Source organism: Eretmochelys imbricata, chromosome 5 (genome assembly GCF_965152235.1).
Source record: "Eretmochelys imbricata isolate rEreImb1 chromosome 5, rEreImb1.hap1, whole genome shotgun sequence".
Lineage (NCBI taxonomy): Eukaryota > Metazoa > Chordata > Testudines > Cheloniidae > Eretmochelys > Eretmochelys imbricata.
Window position 1 is genome coordinate 80,821,258 of NC_135576.1, and position 15,337 is coordinate 80,836,594.

Genomic DNA, 15,337 nt, shown 5'->3' on the forward strand with positions numbered 1-15,337 from the left:
AGAGAGTCGTTTGGCCACCCGCTCCTGGAAGAGAGTGAAGAAAGCAGATCACAGTCTGACGAGGAATTTGACTTTGAGGGATTTACAGAGGAGGAAGTTGGAAGAACAGACATGGAGTGGATGCAGGAGCTGTGCCAGCAACTGTCCGGGCTCGAGCTAACTGTTCTGCCACTAAATATCGAGTCCTGTATAAGAGGTGATGATGAAGCAGAAGAATTTTGACCCATTGCTGAAAGTCTAACAAATGACCAAATTCTTCAGGCAGTATGACCAAACAACATTTCAGAAGCTGAAGAATTGGCCTTCGCCGTAGAAAAAGAAGAGGAAAAGGAAATGGACGTCATTCCTACGTCAGCTGTGACTGTAGCCTGCTTAGAGACTGGTTTGAGACGCAAGCCGTTGAGCCTATAAAAATTATGTAGTTATGTAGTCTTTTGCTGTTTGCTAAGTGGAAGCAGCACAGCAGCAAGAAGCAAAAGCAATTCACCGACTTTTTAAAGAAAAACTAGACTAATTTATTGTAATGTCTACTTTAAATCTCTAGTAAAGCAACACTTTTTTTTTTTCTTGTTTCCTTCAAGTAGGAGTTTATTTTTTAAGGTTTTCTATACTTTATGGATGTGACATTTACTGTATACAGTAATTTCATTTTAACGCGGTCCCCGCTATAACACAGTACTTGGCATGGATCCCAAATCCCGCTTTCTAGTGAGGGTCCTGGTGTACCTTTTGTACTGTAGAACACAAATCCAGAAATGAGAGAAAAGGAAAGTTGAGAATTCATTTTCATGGTTTTTCTCCCATCTCTCTCTCTCTCTCTCTCCTGCTTCCCACACATTTTGTGCTACCTTTTAATAATAAGATTTTTAAGCAAGGGTGTGGTTTCATGTTTCTTGGGGTAAAATGGATTTTCCAGTGTTTTAGCATGATGAAAGACACTCCTATCCTCTACTGGTTGTGAAAGAAAACCAGTTTGTCATTCAGCCTTAAGCTTTGATGTTCTCATTAGATTAGTCGGGAGAGAACTAGTGTGGCCTCATAGGGCTTGTCTGTTTGGTAAACATCAACTGCTGCAGCTAAATCATTATAAAAATCCATCTGGTTACACCGGGGGTAACCCCCTAGTGTAGACACACTGAATCTGCTTTAAATTGTGCTTAAGCTTAATGCAGTAAGTCCCCTTAAGTGCAATTTAAAACGGTTTTCCATTGGGTCAGTGTTAGGGACTTGCACTGGTATAAAAACATAAATTTTTATATTCAATTAGTTACATCAGCACAAGTTTTCTAATATAAACAAGGTCACAGTTAAAGCAGAGGAAAAGGACTCAGGATTTCCTGGGTTTTGTTCCCAGACGTGCCAATGGTTTCCTTTGTGACCTTTGGCAAGTCACTTGAATTTACAGAGTTGCTACCTCAACTTCTTTAGAAATAAGTTCAGGTGCTCAGCACCCTGTTGAAAACAAGTGCTCTATCTGAGTGCTTTAGTTTATCTGTCCGTAAAATGGGAATATGTACTTATCTGCTTTGTGTGGATTTTGTGAGGTTTAGTGTTTGTAAAATATTTCATATCCTTAAATGAAAGGTGTTATAGAAGTAAGGATTTCAGAGAAGTTTTGAATTTGAAACATTGTCTCTATAGTATAAGGTGTGGAAAGAATATTTATTATACAGATGTGCGGGACACTGAGTAAATGGTATGCCCAGGGCTCCTCAAAATATTTGTTTTGGAGATGGTATTTCAACTTTCTTGGGCTCCCAAACCAGCATCTAGTCCACTATACCATACTCCTTTCTTTGTAATTCAGTTTGAAATAGTTTTGTCTTATTTTTCAATACAGATTTTGTTTCTCTGCAGTTTGTTGTAGCTGAAGAAAAATGATGGAAGAGAGTGGAATAGAGACAACCCCACCTGGCACTCCCCCGCCAAGCACATCAGGGGCAGTAGCTGCTGGTATCACCATTGCCGCCACCATCACCACACCTGTCTCATTAGGTATAAGAAGCTTCCAAGCATCTGGGTTTTGCTTGTTCGTGTGTTTGAAGCATAGCAATTAGTCCAAGTGAAAGCAATATTATAATGTGTATAATTGCAGTGCACTTCTCCAGACTAAATTGAAGAACTTAATTTCTTCCTTAATCCCAGTTGTGTGCTCCTTAAATGATTTTCTACATCTTTTAAGAATATGGCTTTTTAAATTTACACTTCTATAAGAAATTATGTGGGTGTATGTCTAGGATTTTTATGGACGAGTGGGCGCAGAAAATAGAGGCTTTGACTGCTGTGTAGGGAATAATAATAGAGTTGGCTAGTACTGTAGATAATCTGAAGATTTTGCAGGATCATGTAGGGAAATTACCTGCTCGCTTGGCCTGATTTTCTAGTGTTTGCACCATTTTCTGTAGACTATATTTCCCCCTTTTTGGTGAATATGCAGTTACAATTGTGCAGCCTCAGAGTAACATCTGACCCTCCAGTCGATACTTAGAATCTGTTTACTTTCCAGTAGTTGTATTGCCTCTGAATTACTAAAAGGCATAAAATGTAATGAGTTATTTTGAAGTCGCACCAGGGATCAGAACTGTTGAAAGATGGTATCATTTTTACATAGGCACTCTTCTCTTCTCATAATAGCAGATTGTGCTGTGGTGTATGCAATAATGTTGACCTGAGAACCTTAATTTAAGCATTTCCTAACTCTTCTTCTCTCCCCCCACAGCCACCTTATATCATTAAAATATTATTTTCTTGTTAATTTGCATTATGTATCTTAAACTCAAAGTACTCTCTACTCTTTATACTGCCATCACACACAGCAATCATTTCACAGTACTGAAAGGTAGCCATTACTGAGGTGAAGTGTGGAAGCTGTTAACGGTGTATAGCAATGCTACCCAAGAGTTTTTAGCGCAGGAAGTATAGCAGAATACATCATACCTGTCTAATTAAAACTTAGGTGAAATTAAGGTAGTTGGCATTTAATAACTCAAGGTGGAATCTAGCTAAAGTCTTACAGAATCTCTAATTAACACTTTTTCCAGTAGCACAATTCCTCCTAATACCATGTTGGAGTGTTAACTGAGTAGTGACTCCAAAGGAAGATTGTCACCTATTGAACTGGCAGCACGTGAGGCCACTTTTTGAAGTCTCCATTCAAATACTGACCCATCCTGCTGCTGTCTAGCTTGACATCTGATGGGGTCACAGTAGAAGATGGGGCATTACTTACTTTTTGGTGACAGTTTACTTGTAACTGGAATCATTACTACATACAACTTATTTTTTGCGGAAAAGCTTTAGGTATCTTATTCAGATATTTTTGTAAAGAATTTTAAAGCTATTATAATTTCTTATTAAAGTGCCTTTTCTTTTTTCCATTTTTCCCCTCCTAGCTTTGTCCAGTTCTCTCACTGCTCCAGACATATCCCCTCTCCCATTTTTCCCTCCTCAATCATTCTCCACACCTCTACCACCCTCAGTATCTTCACTTCCTCCTATGAGGTCGTCAGCGCCTTTGCCATTTGTGCCTTCTGCAACAGTTTCAACTATTGCACCCCCTTTAACTCCTGCCCCACCTCCTATTACCCCTCCAACTGCTTCAGCTTTTAGCGGCACCATGTCCCATTTCTCAACACCTCCTCCTCCAAGCTGTATTCCTGGCCCTAACCTTTCTGTACCTCCCACGGCACCCCCCATTTCAGGATTTTCCATTGCTTCATCCTATGACATTACCAGAGGTCATGCTGGGCGAGCACCACAGACCCCGCTGATGCCATCATTTTCTGCACCTTCAGTCGCAGGTAGTATTTTGTTCCGTCTTGTAAGATGGGGGCAAGTTCTCATTAGTGGCCTTATGTGTAACATAAGGGGTAGTAGGGTGTCAGCATTTTTCTATTCAACCTGCGTCCCTGTAGAGAAATGCTGGCTGACTTCTGTGTTATGCCAGGTACATCTAACTCATTCTGAGTATAAAGAGGTGGGAGTGCCTCTTTGGGGAAAAGTAGTCATGGTCTAGGACAGAAGTGTCACTTCAGGGAAACCCTAGGAACAGACAAGTTTGGGGGGAAAAAAAATAACTAAAACAAAAAGTTACTCTGGCTAACCCATGTAGCCAAACTCCACTGTACATAAGCGGGCTCTGTTCAGAACAGCGTAGAAACTTCACTTGCTGTACAATGATACTATAGTATAACATTTTGAATCCATAAATTATACTCTAATGCAGTAGTTCCTAAACCTGCTGGTAATATATAGGGAACTGGCTGGTCATGTGGTGCTGGCTTCTGCTTTCTTATTTCCAGCCTCTATATTGCTTTAGCAGATTAATTGTGGTAAGATACATGAATGTTTGTGTGTGGCTTGTTTTTGCTTATCAGGTGTCTTGACAAATCCTGTTACTCAACAAACAACTTTTCCATCCTCTCTGGTGCCTGGAACTGGAAGTGGCCCTGCAATAACTTTCCCAGAGGAGAATGAAGACCCCAGAGTTTCTGGCATACAGAATGAAGCATCTGCTGGAGGCCTCTGGGGATTTATAAAAGTAATTGTTTTATTCTTTTACCATTTGTGGATTAAGTCTTTTAACAGACTAAAATGTACCGTAAGTTCTTCAAGTATGTGCTGGTGTGGATCCCATTGTAGGTGCACATGAGCTTCATGCATATGAGACCAGAAGGCATTAAGGGCAGGAAGGCTGCATCCCTCCCTCAGTTCCTTCTTGCTGCCTGTGACAACAAGATAGAGCCTGGCATTTGTCTGACCCACTAGTTGATAACTCAGGCTAAACTTCGAAAACTTACAAAGTCTTCAGCACTACAACTTATTTTTTATGTTCAACTACCACGAAGTAATTTAACCAATATAGGCTGAACTTTACTAGTTAGACACCCCTGTAGAGAGCTTAACATGACAGATTTGAAACCTGCAGGCTTTAAGCACTGTCTATCCTGCGATGGACTAATTTTGTATTTGTCTTCTGCTTGGGGAATGGCATATTCTAAGCAGATACTTGGTTTGCTTGTCCTCTGTTATAATGCACAGTTGCAAGGCCTGAAATTCCATCTTCTGGAACAGTCCATAAAGTTCTCATCAGATCTTAAGGAAACAAGCTCCAGAATCCCACTGGTGAACAAGTCCGCATCCTACATTGGCTCTGTCAAGCCAGACAGGTGACACCTGAGACAAGTGCCGAGAAGACAGATGGAAAGATCTGGTACAGGCATTCCTGGCACTGAAGCTGCCCTCAACATAAATTTTGAAGCTAGCACCAAAACCTCAGGTGTTGAAGTCAAGTACTGAGAAGGATTGCTCCAAATACAGAGGAAGACTCTCAAGAAGAAACTCACTGTCATCCCACAAGGACTGACTGCTGCAAAGCATTCACAGAGAAGTCCAAGTCCTGTACAGACTCAAGAACTGAGAAAGGGCAGGCTACTATGCAGCAGATTCTGCTGGTCCTAGTCCTGGCTCCAATAACACATCCCTCATTGTTAACCCTGGCCTTGGGGGATGAGACTAGGGCAGAACTAGATCCATCACTGGTGCTGAGACACTGGCACTGGTACAGACTCTGGTACTGTGAGCACCTTACATGTTGGTGCTGCCCCAGAAGAGGTTTACTGCTTTTCACTGTCACTGGGCATGTTTTTCCATCATTGAGTAGAGAACTCTCCCCTGTGGTCTGCAATCAGTGCTATTGGGAGACCTATGGGCTTCTCTTATCGATCTCAAACACCACCGGCCCATCAAGACTGGCATTAGACTGACCAACATCCAACTTAGTCAGCTGTACGCCTGTGCTATAGTAGTAGTAGTTAGTATCACAGGCATTGAGAAGCCATTTTCTATAACCAAAGAAAAGAAAGAGTTCTTTCTTGCTAGCAGTATGTATGGCCAGACCCCGAATGCCTGAATACCAGAAATAACCAGATTTAGGGTCAGAGCAACATCAATACCCTAACTTATTGCTAAAGAATCTCTTATCTTTGTTGCTAGATGAACTGTATCCTTGATATCCGTACTGGCACCAGATGACTTCAGGGTGTTCCAGTCTGAACAGTCCTCAGATCAGAGAAATCTCACAAGCTGTTTGAAAACCTTTCAGCTTTTGGTCTTGTCATGATCACCCTCCCCATGACTGCTTGACCTCGCTAAAGCTCTGTCAGACTCCATCCACAGTAATGCCAATGGCAAAACCAGCTGAGAAGAAGTACCAGGTGCCCCCCACAGGATTTGAGGACCTTTGCGCTCTCCTCAACCTGGGCTCCTTAATTATGTGACTTGTACAAGAGAGGTAGAAACTGAGTTAAAGCTCATCTAAGGACGAAGACCCTAAATGACTCAATTTATCTGAGAGGAAGTCATGCTGTTCAGCTTAGCCTCACACAGCTGGAGTGAACAGCCAGCCCTTTCTGCCAAATTATGATACTTACAAGAAAGGGTGTCGCCCTGTTCACCGTGAAATTCCCTTGTGACAGCAGAGGGTCTTCAGGACATATTTAGAAACACCAGCACCAATGGTGTCCAAGACTGTGTTGTAGGCAGCAGTGGGTGCTTTAGACATTGCAGATCGGTCTATGTCCACTGTAGTGGGCATGCACAGAGCACTGTGGTTCTAGGCATTGGGCATCCTGAGGAAAGTGCATGCCATGATTGAGGATTTATCCTTTAATGGCTCAGGGCTGTTCAGCATGCAGACAGGCAGTCCTGTGCACTGACTGAAGGACTTGAAAGCTACCCTGCACTCTCTGGGGGGCTTACGCCTCTGCTCCATGTCACAAGATGTACCATTCACAGTGCATGCCATCCTACCATCCCACACAGATGGAATATCATGACAGAATATGGTGTGATAGCCTCCTCTTCCTAAGCAATGCACTCCACTCCTGTGATGTATTAGCAGATTTGACAAAGCTGTTGAGAGCCACGTTAGACCTAGACTAGAGAGTACGATCTTTAGAGTCGCATTACCTCTTTCTACTACGTATTATCTGTCATGACATCAAATGGTCCTTGGCTACCCCTTCCCTGACTCTGTAGCAGGGTCTTGTGAGAAAAGTCTCAAAATATAAGTGGCCTCATTTCTTTGTCTAGGAACCATAGAGTAGGTCCCAATAGAGTTTGGGGGAAAAGGCTTCTACTCCCGGTGTTTCCTCATTCTGAAGAGGATAAGAGGTCTTTGTTCTATCCAAAACCTGAGGAGACTCAACAAATACATATTTCTCCTCAGGTTCAGGATGATAACACTTACCTCCATCATTCTATCTTTTCGAGCTTAGGAATGATTCGTAGCATGTAGGATTCATCCTTCCAATTTGCCATCCATCCAACCTGCAGGAAGTATCTAAGATTAACAGTGGGGCCCATTCATTATCAATACAGGGTTGTAGCCGTTGGACTCCTATTGCACCGAGAATATTTACAAAATGCTTGGTAGTATGAGTAGTACACTTAAAATGACAGAGAATTCATGTTTGCCCATACCTGAATAACTGACTGATCTGGGCAGTTCTCAACAGGATACTGCAACAGCCTTATGTGGTGTTTCCCCATTGTCTCAAGTAGGTCTGTGTAAACTACTAGAAATCATGCCTCGCACCATTGCAGACTATAGACTTCATAAGAGCTTTAATAGACTCTAGATCCACTTCTAGTACCAGGCACCAGAGAGGACAAGTTTCAGTCACTTCAGCCAGAGGTTTATGATCTACAGCCTAGTCTGATGATGATCATAGTGCATATGTGTCTGGGGCTACAACATCACATGTTAGTGTGAACATATGACGCCACTTGCCATATTTAATTTACAGACCTTGCAACTGTGGCTGAGGTCCATATACCTCCGGTCCAGACATCACACGCACAAAGGGCTCACATTCCTGCCTCAAGTCCTATGGCAGCTTGCTTCATGGCTAGATCCAATAAATGTGAGAAAAGGGATGCCCTTCTGTCCCCTCTCTGACTACTCTTATCACAGACTCCTTGGAGGCGCCTACCTGGAATATCTGCAAATACAAGACACGTGGTCTTGGGAACTACACATGAACATCCTGGAACTGAAGGCCATCAGATTGGCCAACACAGTGTTCCTGCCTGTTCTGTGGAACTCCGTGGTGCAAATCCTGGTTGACAACACATCTGCAATGTACTCTAAACAAGCAAAGACGTACACTATCATCCCCTCTTTGCCATGAAGCCATCAGGTTCTGGATATGGTGGTGTTGTCACCATGGTAATCCCAGTGGCTCAACACTTTCAATGGGTCAGCAGCCTAGTAGACTACTTGAGCAGACATATAGTGACCAGAATTGAGTGGCCACTGGAGAAATCCATCCTAGACACAATATTCAGTCAGTGGTGGGGGGACTCCTGTCATAGACTCGTTTGTCACAGAGGACAAAACTAAATGTCTGCATTTCTGCTTCAGAAGAGGTGATGGTCTCAAGGACTCCTATACACTTTCCCATAACTTTTTTCTGATTCCCAGGATAATATCCAAGATCAAACAGGACAAGGCCGGGATTATCGTAATAACCCTGTACTGGTCAGGACTTTTTCGGCTCTTGAATGTCCCATACGCCTGCCACTGTGCCTGGACAGAACTTCAGAACCGAGATTTGATAATTCACTCAAACCTGCAGTTGTTGCACCTGACTGCTTTGTTGTTGGCTGGTTGAGCACTGACGTTGCCCCCAACAAGTTCAAGAAATTTTATATAAAACACAAAACCTTCCACTAGGAAAACTTATCCTTGAAATGAAAAAAGATTCTCTATATGGGCAACTCAGAATAATGTTGACTTAGTGGCGGCCCCAATACTGAAAAGATCCTGGACTATATGCTGCTCCCAAAATACACAAGGATACCCTTAAGGTTCACATTGCTATGGTATTTGCATGTCACACTCTGGCAGTCAGACTGTCTTCTAACATCCTATGACATCAATATTTTTCAAGGGCTTTCTTCGTACTTTGCCTCCAGTCGGAGACCTGATTCCCACTTGGGATCTGTGTCCTCTTCCTACAGCTTTTATGGAGCACTGTCAGAATGCTCAGAGCACCCTCTTACCAGCAAGACTGTCTTTCTCTTGGCCATTACCTCAGCATGGAGTGTCAGTGAACTCCCAGGTCTTATGGCCAGACTGCCTTATATATGCTTCCATAGGGACAGGCTGGTGCTGAAACCACACCCCAAGTTCATCCCTAAAGTGGTCTCAGATTCCACCTAAACAAATCTGTTTACCTGTCTTCTTCCTGAAGCTTTGTTCAATGTTGGGATAAGAACTGCCTACTCTGGATGTCTCCAGAGCTTTGCTCTGTTACCTCAGGCTGTTGTGTCACCTCTTTGTAGTCCTATTTGGTGCAGCAAAAGGCCAAGCTAGAACGCAGCAGAGAATTTCTAAGTGGATCACACTGAGTATTTCCAGATGCTATCAAATGGCTGGGGAGCCTCTGCCTCCGAATGCCAAGGCATGCACCATCAAGGCACAAATAGCATGTTCTGCCTGCTTCAGGAACATGCCTCTCGGAGATTTACACGGTGGCTATATGGAGTAACTCACTAATTTGTGTTAAACTGCCATCAGGTTATTTCCTGGTGAGCTAGGATGACCTGACTACCACAAATAGTGGGGAAGAAGCTGAAGACTCTAGCATTACTTCACAGAGGTGTACTGGTATTTGTTACAGAATTTGGACTAAAAGTAAATCGATAAGTTTCTGCTCTGTGTTTCAAGAGCAATTAAACCCCCCCCCCCCCTTTTGGGAAGTCTTTAAAGGAAGCAGGTCCAGCCCATGCCTGCTGTTCCTGATTTGATACTTTTCCTTTCCCAAGGTCTGTCATGTTCCAGAATCTCTTGGGCTCCATTTTAGCCTTCCTGGGTTACTTTTCAACCTCCTGACTCCCAGCTTTCGCTAGGCAATCCTTCTGGAAGCAACAGAACACCCTTCCTGGAGTTGACTGTTCTCTACTGGAGTGAGCTGGGCTCCCTTCTGCTCCTAGCAGTTTCTGTGAAGATTAGTGATTGATTAGCATAGGCTCAACCACAACTCTAGTTCTGACTTCCTGGGGTAGTCTACTACATACAGCTGCTTCTCCAGAGACTTGGATTTCTTGTTTTTGTACCCAGTAACAGTTCACTGTGTCACACAAACATTATGCACTTGACATGGCAGCAAAGCCAGATGTCAAATTTTGGGAGAGCAACACTTCGCTGTCTGACTGATTCAGCCAAAACTCCTTTGTCCTACCATCCAGGGAGGATACTGCTTGCCAGTAACCTGCAGCAGGATCTACACTGACACATACTCGAAGAAGAGAGAACAGTCAGTTACCCTATAGTCACTGGTTCTTTGACCTGTTGTAATCAGTGTGGATCTTGCCCTCTGTCCCTCTTTCTGGAGTCCTCAGCAATACAAACTTTGAATTACAAGGAACTGACAGAAGGTCATGGCGACCCTACCCTTTATGCACTCCTTTGGGAGCACAAGGTAATGTGGGGAACGTGTGCATTCCCGGCTGACATAACTATTAAAAAAAACTTGCGATGGAAATGACACGGACTGTAACAGCTCAAAGAGCCACGGTTACTGGAGGGTAAGTAACTATTTTATTTGCTGTATCTAATCAGACAGTTATCTCACCAAGCCTTATACCTGTCTCTAGCAATGACCAGTGTGACAGATCATAAAAAAGTGGAAGATGTCTTTCCTCACCCACCTCCCTGATCCCCAAATTAATGCACCTGGTTACTTCTGCAGTGCTGCACAGGGTGGTGGAGAGACAGATTCTATCTTGTGACCTAATGAATGAGAATTGACCGTTGTTGCTAACGTGTAGCAGCCATTGCTATTGTTTATAAATTATGTGGATTTACTTATGTGCTGCATCTGCAACAAAGAAATGAAAAAATCATATTTTGTGGAAAGTGCTTGAAAGTATTCCACGTTTCCTCAAAATATTGTAAATATACTGAGCAACATAAACAACAAGTGCTTCATGCTAAGAGAAAGTGTGCTGGGCTATAAGATGCCTTTCACTATCGCAAAAATGTAGGTATATAAATGTGAAGAATGGCTTTTAAGTCTGGTTTTATACTTTATTGTGTATTTTTGCGCTTGTGAAATGCTTTTGTTGAACAGTGTTACTGAGCTGACTCTTCATTGGTGCCTTCGCTAAACTAAATAAGTCTGATAAACTGCTCTGGAGTGACACTGGCATTCACTCTGATTTGGAGCAGTATTTGCATTCATATTGAATAAGAATCGAATACAATTTGAATGCAGTAGAAAGCAGTTCCACCTATGATTATTTGGCAGAGCAACATTGGACACGTTGCCAGTATTGTCTGGAATCTGTATGGTGAACTATACAAAAATAGATCACATTGGCTTTTCAAGAAGGTAAAAAAAAAAACCCTCCCTCTTAATGTTTGTTTAAAATTGTTTCAGTCCAGTTACATGGTGTGAAAGCATCTACAGTCAATACCAGGGACCTATGCATAAATACAACCCTAGGACTTCTGGTCTCAGGGTAGTGATACTAGACAAGCTACAGTAGGTAATGCTCTTGGTCACCGAGAGAGAGGGGTTGTTTAATGTACATCTCAGTAAAGCCTTTCAGTAATGAATTTATGGAGTAGCATTAGTGGCAAGGTCAGAAAAGTGTACCCTAGTTGAAAAAAGTCATACGATGGTAGGTTTCAGAGTAGCAGTTGTGTTAGTCTGTATTTGCAAAAAGAAAAGGTGTACTTGAGGCACCTTAGAGACTAACAAATTTATTTACTATGGTAGTGAGAGCCCAAAATTCTTGTGGTGCAAGAGGAAAATTCATTGATGTGTTTACACTCATGTATACATATGCGTTCTCGCTCTCTTTCTTTCTGTTGTATGTGCGTGTGTGCCTCTTAGGCAAGAAAAAAGGTAAAACTCAGTCTCTCTTCAGTGGATAAAAATCATGATTTAAAATAACTTAAATCATATATTTACATGTATGATTCTTTTTACTTTTTATTTTATAGTCTTAAATTGTTGTTATAGTACACCTCTACCCTGATATAACGCGGTCCTTGGGAGCCAAAAAATCTTACCACGCTATAGGTGAAACCGCATTATATCGAACTTGCTTTGGCCTCGAGCATTTCCATTATTAATAGCCGCTTCCAGCCCCCTGACTGACCCCTCAGAACCCCCGACTATCCAACCCCCCGCCCCCCCACTCCCTGTCCCCTGACTGCCCCGACCCCTATCCACACCCCCGTCCCCTGACCGCCCCACCCCCAGAACCTCCAACCCCTGGGCCCCAGCCGCCTTAACACGCTGCTCAGAGCAGTGTGTTGGAGCCTGACACGCTGATCCACCAGAGTGCACAGTCCTGCCCCCCAGAGCACTGCTTTACTGCGTTATATCCAAATTTGTGTTATATTGGGTTGCGTTATATTGGGGTAGAGGTGTAGTACTTGTTTCTTAGTTTAATTGTTAAATCTCCTTCCCGCCCCCCCAACTGAGTTGTGAAATTTTTCCTACTGAATTCCAGAATTACATTGCTCACCTGTGCTGCAACAAATTCAAAGCTTCATTAATATCCTTAATGCACAACACCACAAACTCCAATACAAAATTGATAAGCAAAAGAGCTTGAGCTGTTTTTGCAACCAACATTACTTTTCAATATATTGAACTTCTACGTTTCAAGAAAGCTTGAAATACTTTGATCACATTGTCCTCTTTCATCGGGATTTGCAGTTTGAAGTCAGTGGGACCTGTGTGCCTAAATCACAAAGGTGCTTTAGAAAATGCCAACATTAAGACCCTAAATTCAGGCCTAGAAATCTAAGTTAAGGCTTCTATTTCTGAACTTTGGCCTGTGTGTGGTTGGTTGGTTGTTTTTAAGTTCACAATAACTTCAATTGAAAGTTTAAATAACGTTTAATTGTTAAAACTGAGGTAACTTTCACTTTGAAGCGGCGATTTCATACCACTAAGATTTTTAATAAAAATGTTAGCCTTTAATTCTGGACGCAATTATGTACATGCTTAGCAAGCACAGGTGTGGTCCCACTGAATTCAATAACCTTTTCGGGATCAGGACTTTAATTTTCAATGTTTAGTTTTTTGCATATAGCATTTGTGTAAAATTCAACTAAGATACACCACCAATAATGGCATTTCAAAAAAGCATTAGTTCTGTGTAAATTTTAATCTAAAATTGCAACGGCACAAATTTTTACATCAGTTTTACAAAGCCTCAAACTGATTTTAAATCACTTCTGTCTGGTTTCTGCCCTGAGATGCATAATGTCAAAAAGGGTGGATTCATCTTCCCTAGATGCCTACTGAGTGTCTTGACTTCTATTTGAATGGAAAATCTGAAGCAACTTCTTGTCCCAGGTTTGTTTTAAGTGTAATATTTCAAGGCTTAAGAAAAGGCCTGAAGGTTTGAGAATAAACTTGATCTACAGTATTTACTTATTTATTTGTTAATTTTATAGGGTGTAGCTGGAAATCCTATGGTAAAGTCGGTGCTTGATAAAACAAAACACTCAGTAGAGTCCATGATCACCACGCTGGATCCTGGCATGGCTCCATATATCAGTAAGTACTTGAGGCAAACTTCCATAGAGTAGTAAGTGTGAATCATACAGAACTCGTAAACATAAAGAGATCTTATAGTCTTCAGATGAATTTTTAGGTACTGTACAGGTTTATAATAAAACTGATCATTTAAAAGCAGTACTGGAGTGTGGTGTACACCAAATTTTGTACGTAAGACAGGTTTTTTGTTTTAATGTTGGGCCATGATTCAAGTTACAACACCGACTTTTAGTGGTGTGGTAGTGATGGAATCATTGCATTTGGAATGCTGCTATCTTTCTATGCCCCACTTTGCAATCAATTTGTAACTTCCCCAGTTAAACTTGGGGTTGAAATATCTCTGATTCGGTTCAGCAAGTGTGCCATAATTTCCAAAAATAGGCACTTTTTGGAAAGTTGTATTAAAAACCCATTCTGCCATCTTAATTGGATGTTTTGTCAGGATGGTCTTGGGGTAAAGCACTGGACTGAGACTCAGGGGGCCTGGGTTCTAGTCTCAGCTTTGCCACAGACTTTGTGTGATCTTGAGCAAGTCACACAACTACATCTACGCTATGAGCCCTGCTTGTGTACACATACTCATGCTAGCTCTTGTCAAGATAGTGCGAGTATAAATAGCAGTGTCGCTGAGGGAGCATAGGTGATGGCAGTGGACACACGGCTGAGCTATGCCGAGTACATATCCACTGGTTTCAGGTGGGTTTGTGCTCAACCGCGCGTCTACCTGCTACTACCTGTGTTACCGCATCTGCACTGCTATTTATGCTTGGGATCGCTGCATAAGAGCTGGGGTGCACATGTTTACACAAGCAGGGGAATCACACCCCTAACTCATAGTGTGAATGTAGCCTTCATCTCTCTGTGCTTTAATTTTCTGCTTGTATGTTCTGTCCCTTTGTCCCTCTCGTTAGACTGTAAGCTCTTCGGTGTAGGGACTGTCTCTTTGTATTACACTGGTGCCTAGAAGTCCTACCTGAGATTGGTGCCCCATTGTGCTAGGTGTGGCATAAACACACAGTAAGAGACAGGCCCTTCACTGAAGAGCTCAGTCTAAATAGACAGGACAGACAAGAATGGGATGGGAAACAGGTGTGAGAAGTGCCTTGATGCAGCTGGTTAGTGGCAGATCTGGGAATAGAACACAAATATACATTGTAGTCCAAGGGATAGGCCAGTGCCTTATCCATTGGACCACACTGATTATACCAATGTTGGTTGGACTTCTAATATATAGGTTGCTATGTCTGCACAATATGTTAACTTCAGAAAGATCATTCATGGTGTCTCTAAAAATTTGCAGGTGCAAACTTTGTAAGGTGAGCAGTTATCTGGGCACCTATAGCTACTTCTTCAGTTCTCTGTTTGCTGTAGTCGTCTGCATAGATACATATGAAAATACAAAAACTGAGGGAAGAGCTTGGAATCTTATTTAATAATTCGTAACTGAAAGTCCGTGCCCACCCATGGGTATGGCATTTGGGTCAAGTAATTCACCATCCCTGTAGTCTCCTTCATACAACTAATGAAATTGTTGTATGCAAATTAGCTGTAGAGTAAGAGTGGTGATTTTGTTGAGTTACTTCTGTTGTCACAATGATGTAAGACTTTGCATGTCATAGAATCATAGAATATCAGAGTTGGAAGGGACCTCAGAAGATCATCTAGTCCAACCCCCTGCTCAAAGCAGGGATAATCCCCAATTTTTGCTCCAATCCCTAAATGGCCCCCCCAAGGATGGATACATGCCT

General features: G+C 42.3%; 1 protein-coding gene across 5 annotated transcripts in view; it reads left to right on the plus strand.

Moving 5' to 3' along the window:
* Nucleotides 1-15,337, plus strand: part of PRRC1 (proline rich coiled-coil 1) — a 38,770-nt gene that overhangs the window by 9,415 nt on the left and 14,018 nt on the right. For 3 of the 5 annotated variants that reach the window (XM_077817403.1, XM_077817406.1, XM_077817402.1), the window contains exons 2-5: nt 1,858-1,995; nt 3,393-3,800; nt 4,377-4,540; nt 13,487-13,589. In XM_077817403.1, the coding sequence (XP_077673529.1) occupies nt 1,878-1,995; nt 3,393-3,800; nt 4,377-4,540; nt 13,487-13,589 (793 nt within the window). In that variant the 5' untranslated portion in view covers nt 1,858-1,877. Of the gene's footprint in view, nt 1-1,840; nt 1,996-3,392; nt 3,801-4,376; nt 4,541-13,486; nt 13,590-15,337 lie in introns of all 5 variants that reach the window. The other 2 variants (XM_077817405.1, XM_077817404.1) reach the window with 1 other exon arrangement.